This window comes from Varanus komodoensis, unplaced genomic scaffold (assembly GCF_004798865.1).
Source record: "Varanus komodoensis strain SLA01 unplaced genomic scaffold, ASM479886v1 scaffold39, whole genome shotgun sequence".
Lineage (NCBI taxonomy): Eukaryota > Metazoa > Chordata > Lepidosauria > Squamata > Varanidae > Varanus > Varanus komodoensis.
This window is the reverse complement of record NW_025335922.1, coordinates 1533734-1540628: the sequence shown is the minus strand read 5'-3', so window position 1 is coordinate 1540628 and position 6895 is coordinate 1533734. Positions and strand designations below refer to the sequence as shown.

Below are 6895 nucleotides of genomic sequence, written 5' to 3'. Positions count from 1 at the left end.
TTTTTCTAACTTTAAATTCATTCCATTGCATTTCCATGTCTGTTGATGATCCTTTACCTAAAAAATCTGCATGTACATTCATATGTACTCTTGTGCACATTTCTCAAAAGGTATGATTTTTGTACACTTTCCCAAATATACATATTTTGTATGCATTTTGCCAAATATATACATTGTCCAAGTGTTTTCCCTAATAAAATACATGTGAGGGGCTTGTTCCCCTAATGCATACATTTTTGTGCACACTTTCCCCCTAATTGTGTACTTTTTGTGTGCATTTTCCTCCTCCACACAGACAAAACTATGCATTTTTGTATGCATTTCTTAAATTTGCAAACAGCATTGCAAACTCTGAAAAGTGCAAATATTGCTGTATAATTGCATTCCAGTTTGGAAAGTGTGTTTTATGCCGAGTTCACATTAAAATGGGAACCAGATGAATTCCTCACCCATTGCTAAAATGCAGTGCAACATACTTTGCCTGGTTCCAACCACATGTTGCTCCAGCCAGATAATCAGTAAACATTCTGCTCCCTGTCATCACTTCTAGAAAACAGATTAGCAAATTACCTATAATGAGGTACTACACCTGGGTGCCACCTCAGGTAATCTGTCCTTCCCTCTGACCTATGCTAACTCCTTGGTTAAAAGCTCTATCCCTACAGCCTCCTGAGGCCCCATCAGAGCTGCAAAGTCATTCCAAATAGCCCGCCAGCCTCTGTTGTTCTTCGTCCCTTCGCCATTGCCCTCCGGTCACTGTCTGCTGCTCACATGGCCACTGACAGCCTTTCCCCAGCTGCGTAAGGAAGACCGGCAGTCAGGCCTGGGACATCCACAGCTGTACAGTGGATGGTGGGCAGCTGATGGCAGGAAAGTGGCATGCGAAGCCCACTGATGCTTAGGCAGTGCAGCCTTCCAGTGTAGCCCATTGATGCTTATACCTTTTCCCCGGGGCTACTTAGATGCTTTCTTAGTTCACTATGCTTTGCCTTCCTATTCCAACCACTTTGCCCCAAGGCTTTCCAAAAGAACTACAGTTTTTGCTCAGGGCCATCCCAGTGTTTCACTGCAGGACTCTCCTACTCTCAATCCACACAGTGTTAGATTTTTCCCTTCCCTCTCCCCTCACTTTGGCCAAATTCTGGTAGAAAGGTGTAAACTGTGACTCCCCCACTGAGGGCCTCGTCATGAATTTCATCCATCCTTCCAGAGTAAGGATCTACAGACTGGCTCCTGCCTCTCGTCCGTAATAAGACTCTGCTCCATAAAGGTGCACAAGGTATCTTAGGAGTGAGTTAGGTGCCGTTCCCTAAGTCATGGTGTTGAGATCAGGACTCCTTGAAATCTCAGAGGTGCTTTCAGACAGTACAGCATCCCTCTCTTCTTGGAAGACAACGGAACATTCTACTGAGCTGCGGGGAACTAGTGCTCGCTCTCATTCTCTCTCTCTCTCCCCCTCTCCTGACAAATGAGAAGAGTTACAGAAAAGACAGGAGACCCCATTATAGGTCCATCTCCCAGCCTCTTCTACGGTGAAGGAGGCAAGAATGCCTTGCAGCAACATACAGCAGTCAATGTTTGTGGGCAGTGGGGGATATGCCAATAAACTGTCCCCTTTTTGCTCTCGTTTCTGCTTGCACACATCTCGGCAAGGATATGGGAGAGGGGGAGCATGGGAGTAGGCCTAGAAGACTCTGAGTACAGAGGGGAAACATTTGGGTGACACCACTTCATTATCTTGACTTGGGGGGGTCCTTTAAATGTTTCCATTTAAACATGGGAGTGAACCAGTTGGATCCAGACTTAGAGCAGAGCCACTGACATCCTTGCAGCTTAAGTTAGCCAAGACTAACTTAAGCTATGTGGATTTCATGACCAAGTTAAACATTACTAACTAAACATCCTATTGAGTTCAATGGGTCTATAAGAATGACTTAAGCCTGGATTCAAGCCACTGTTTTATGACCGGCTCCAGTGCAGCTGAGATAACATTTAAGGGGGCAAACCATGAGCCATGTGGGGTTTTGCTGAAGATTTAGCACCTGTGCTCTCTCCAGAGTGCTAACTCTATACTTGGCACCCATAGAATTGGCCCCTGACAACATGGTTGGATCATTTAAATGTCACCTCCAACTATGTATGAAGCACTCATGGAAAAATGACTCTCATGTTGCTAGGATAACATTTAGTGGACCTCTCTAAGCATAGAAAAGCAAAGGAAAAGAAAGTAGCACCACTACCCCTCACTTTTGTCAGGGGAATGAGCAAAATCCTTTGCCTCTCTGGGATGAAATAAAAGGAAGAGAAAAGTTATGGTTAGTGTCTTAGTCTATGCTGGGTTAGCATCCTTCCCCTCCCACCTATGCTACCTACAAGCCCAGTATCTCCCCTAACTGTTGTCCCCCTCTGTTCACCACAGTATAAAAGCAAGTGCCTCCTCCCCACCATTTGGAGGAGTCGCTATGGTCCCCGTAACACAGTAGGACAATTCATTTCACGTGTTTTTTTCCTGTTCTTTTTTTGTAAACTTTAAGAAATGGTTTTCAGTTTCTTTCATCAGGGCGTTGTTTGTTTCACAGTCAGGTGGGTTTTTGTTTTTTGTGGTTGGTTTTTCTTCCTTATAATGAGACAGTCACAACTTTTGTTGAGCAGAGACACCTTTCCAGTAATCCAAGATATCGTGCAGATCTTCATCCTTGGCAAACTGGACCTTCTTCCTCAGGGCATGGCCGGCTGCCATGTAAACCTCCTCCCGGTGGTGCTTCTTGTAAGGCCGGAAACGTTCCCAGATCTTATGGGTGCTCTCTGAGGAGTATTCTGGGCTGGAGGAATAGCCCGAGAAGTAATGTCTAGGTGAGAGCTGAGAATATGTGGAGTCCCGCTTGGAACGAGAGAGTGGTTTAAGGAAGGACACCCGTTGGCTTAAGGTGTCACCACTCTCCTCATAATAGAGAGCTGGGAAGGAATGCCGGTGTTCACTGCAGTGGTAGGAAGGTTTCACCTCCAGGTGGTGGATCGCACCTGGGGACACAAGGGGAAGACGATCCAAGGGGCTGTTGAGTGGGCTTCCTTTCTCAATGTACTTGGAGTCTGCCTTACTCAAGGGTGGATGGTCAGGTACATCAAGGCTGAAGACCTTAGCACTCTTGATGGAACCACTAGAAGAGACACTGCAGGTTTTCCTGGTCACAGCAGCATCTGCACTGAGCTGACGCTGCAGGGGATGGTGGGAGCTCTCTTTGTAGGGTGGTGAGAGAAAACTTGGCCGTTCCAACCCACCTGAGGAGCTAGCCGGTATGGGCTGGCACTCATAAGCCATGTCAGAGTCAACACCACCCCCTCCCCCCAAGAAAGAGGCCGTGTCCAGTTTGAGAGCATCAATGCAGTTGTTGATTATCTGATTCACCTTGTCCACTTCCTTGGCAATTGTTGAGATTTCAGCAGCTGAACCTTGCCCATTGTCCAGTTCATGCAGGTCATCATCCCGCTGTGACCTGTCCAGCCCATCCCCACCACCTGTCCGAACCTCAATGTAATTGCCCTTGGTGGTGACCTTGGGAGTCTCCATGCCAGCTTCCATAGATTTGGATGAAGGCATTTTCTCCCCAATCATGGATGGAAGAGAAGACATCCGTGAAACAGGGATGACAGGGGGCTCTCCCAACTTCTGAGAGGGATGTACAATTGAACTGGTATCGATATCTGAGCCATAACGCATCTCCAAAATTGTTTTCTTGACATTGAGGGATTTTTGCTTCTCCTCTTGCATCCTACGCTTTCTCAGACAATAGTAGACAATGCCAAGGATAATAACCATCCCAAAAAGGCAGCCTAAGATGGTCATGATATAGTGGGTAGTAGTGGAGGTGCTGGGCATTGGCTCCTCTCTTCCTTTGCTTCTGGTAGCAAAGGATAGGCAGGTGTGATTATAACGTTTGGAGTTGCGAATAGAAGCCACACAGAAGGTATAATCCGTGTGAGCCTTTAGGTGGGTGAGAGTGACGACCTCCTTCTTTTTCTTCAGAGTCATTACATCAGAGATGTAGCTGTTATTATACTGAACCAGCACGTACATCTTGCTGAAGGGTGATGGGATTGTCACCACCAAGGCAGCTGAAGTTATAGTCACCTGCTGGAGCTTGATGCTGGGATTGAAGGAAGAATCTGTGGTGGAAGATGCGGGAGGTTCAACTGAGAGGAAGTCCCCGGGGCTGATGCCTGAGTTCTCAGCATTGTCATCTGGATCCCTCTGAGGATCTGTGATCAACTGTGTTGGTTTGATCCTGGAGATGGGAGGGAAAGTGCCATCCCCACACATTGACTTGAAGATGGTGATGGCATTGCGGCTGTGGTGGGGTCGAGGCATGAGAAGCGGGTAGCCAGCAAACTCCCGGGGTGTCTCACACTGCAGACGGTCATAGTTTTTTGTGACATTGTTGAAGGCCACCAGCCACATGAGGAAGCCATAAAGGTTGCAGTCGCAGTTGAATGGGTTCCCAGCCAGTTCACACACCATCAGGTTGCTCAGGCTGGTGAAGGTGCTCCCCTCCAGCCGGCTGAGGCGATTGGAGGACAGGTCAATGCTGATGAGGCTGGGACATTCATTGAAGGCATTGGGGGTAACCACCTCGATCAGGTTGTGCTGCACGAAGAGGAACTGGAGGCGGCCCATGCCCCGCAGCATACCCTCTGTCAGGTTGGTGAGCTTGTTGTAGCCCAGCTGCAGCACCTGCAGGTTGGACTGGCCCATGAAGGCGCCATCCTCGATGTAGGAGATCTCATTTTTGGTTAGGTTGAGGTCAGTCAAGTTCCCAAAGCGGTTGAGTGAGGAATAGAGCACCACCTTGAGCTTGTTCTCATTCAGCCGCAGGTCATGCACTGTGCTGTTGATGTGCTGGGGGATGGTCTCGTAGGGAGGCTGGTTCTGGCTGCAGATTGCAAGCCACACATAACCTTTGTCTCCCTCAATCAGCCAGCAGTCACTGTAGACAACGCCGGGGCCAAAAATACAGAGCAGGGTAGCCACCCAGAATCCCAGACGAAGCATGTTGGGCTACAGTGCCCCCTTTAGGCCCAAAGAGGCAAAAACACAGCACAAAAGGTGGGGAGAAATGGTTAGAGACCCCCTAGGAGCTTAGCAATTGAAGGGTAAGTGAACCCCAGTTCTGTGTGTCGGCAACATCATCACAATTGTCTGTTTCACACACACGAGATGCTGATGAAACAGACCTGCTCTGGTGGCCAATTAGGGCAAAAAATGTACGTAATGGGAGGGGATGTATTTGTGCTTCTTCTCAAAGCCAAACAAAAACAAGACACTGAACAACAAATCTTCTTTGTGAGACTCCTCCGCACCCGCCCCTCCACAACAACATGACGCAACTGGGAGAACAAGGCAGAACTGCCTCGGAGTCGCTTGGGTGCCACTTCCTCCTCCTCCTCTTGCAGGTCCTTTCCAAAATGCTTCAAAACTTCAGATCAAATGTGTCGAAAATACGCATGCACCAGAAAGAAAAAACAGAGAGAGCAGTGGAAATTGTGGTGGGGAGAGAAGCAGAGAGAAAGAGAGAGACAGAAAGGGAGAGAAGGATCCATCTGTCGTTGAAATCTGGAAAGGAAGCACACAACAGAGAAGAAACATCAGTTGGGGGCTTTGAAATATGAAAAAAGACAGCTAGGTTTGTAACTTTCACAGGGATGAGGAGAAGCTGGGGGGAGAGCAGTGGGAATGGGGAGGGTGGGTGTCGGCTGGATTAGTATTCCTGCTATGTTGATAGGCTTTGGCGAAGGGAGCCCTTGTAACATAATCTTGTATATCAGTGATAGCCAGAAGGGTACTTGGGTTTGGTTATGTAACAAAGTCATAGTCTTGTTGTGAGGAGGGGGGGTGGAGAACGTGGAAGAAGTGGGAGAAAAAAGGAGATGTACAGCTGTGTTTCAATCAGCTTAGCATACCCCTCCTTCCAAAGGCGATTTTCAGCTCTCCCTATAAAGAAAATCTCTCTCTCGGTTGTGCATGCACACATACAAGATAAATAAATAAGGCTTCTAACTAAATGCTTTTCTCTTCCTTGATGCAAAAAAGATAAATAATTCATTTGTTGTGTAACCGCTCTTGTTCCGAAAATAATTCTCTCGCCTTAGTGGAGATTGTAGGGGGGGAGGGCAATATGGTCTTGGAGAGTACAGACTGTGGAGGGGGGGCATCTTTAATTGGTATAGAGAAGCATACAGCTGTGATGGTCACAGCTGGGCTCAGTGCATGCTGAGACACAGGGAAGCTGTGTCAAGATGCAGAGCTAGCTATCTGTGGGGCTCAATTTATCCCGTTTGGGACTGAGAACATCACCACCACTAGGGGAAGTTTGCTGCACCCAAGTGAGTGCAGGAAGCACACATTAGACCAGGGCTATCTGTGTTTCTGCAGTTTAGTGATGATCAGGCAGTGTGGCACTTAGTACTGGGTGTACAATTTGACAGGCTGAGGACCTGAGCTTTTCTCTTTGTGGTGGAAAAAAACCCAAATTGATAAAAAGGCTAGATGTTTCTAGACCTCAAGGCTGCCGAGATATGCCAAGTAAAATTTGGAATGCTATGGAAGCATCCCGCTTGTCTCCTGCGGATGTTTTGTACATATAACAACTCCCAGCATTTCTGCCCATTGACTATGCTGGCTGGGGAAGACGGAATTTGAAATCCAAAATAAGTGGAGGATACCAGCTAGGGGAAGACTGAATGGGAGTGGGGGGTGCAGGGGCTGAACAAGATTCCCAGAAGTCAGGCCATGAGTTTTTAATGGCCTAAGATAGTTCTTGCCAATTTGCCTTTACTAGCAGAAGCACAATGGGCTACAGGAGTCTGCTAACTTGCATAATTGGAAGAGACTGCAGAATTT

The 6895-nt window shown here is 47.6% G+C and overlaps 1 protein-coding gene across 1 annotated transcript; it reads right to left on the bottom strand.

The window, feature by feature from the left end:
- Positions 1-2632: 2632 nt before the first annotated feature.
- Positions 2633-5047, bottom strand: ELFN2 (extracellular leucine rich repeat and fibronectin type III domain containing 2). Its single transcript, XM_044441302.1, has one exon. The coding sequence runs from the start codon at positions 5045-5047 to the stop codon at positions 2633-2635; it is 2415 nt and encodes an 804-aa protein (XP_044297237.1).
- Between the last annotated feature and the right edge of the window lie 1848 nt (positions 5048-6895).

Coding starts and splice junctions, on each gene's coding strand:
- ELFN2 (XM_044441302.1), bottom strand. CDS start 5,047: ATGCTTCGTCTGGGATTCTGGGTGGCTACCCTGCTCTGTATTTTTGGC.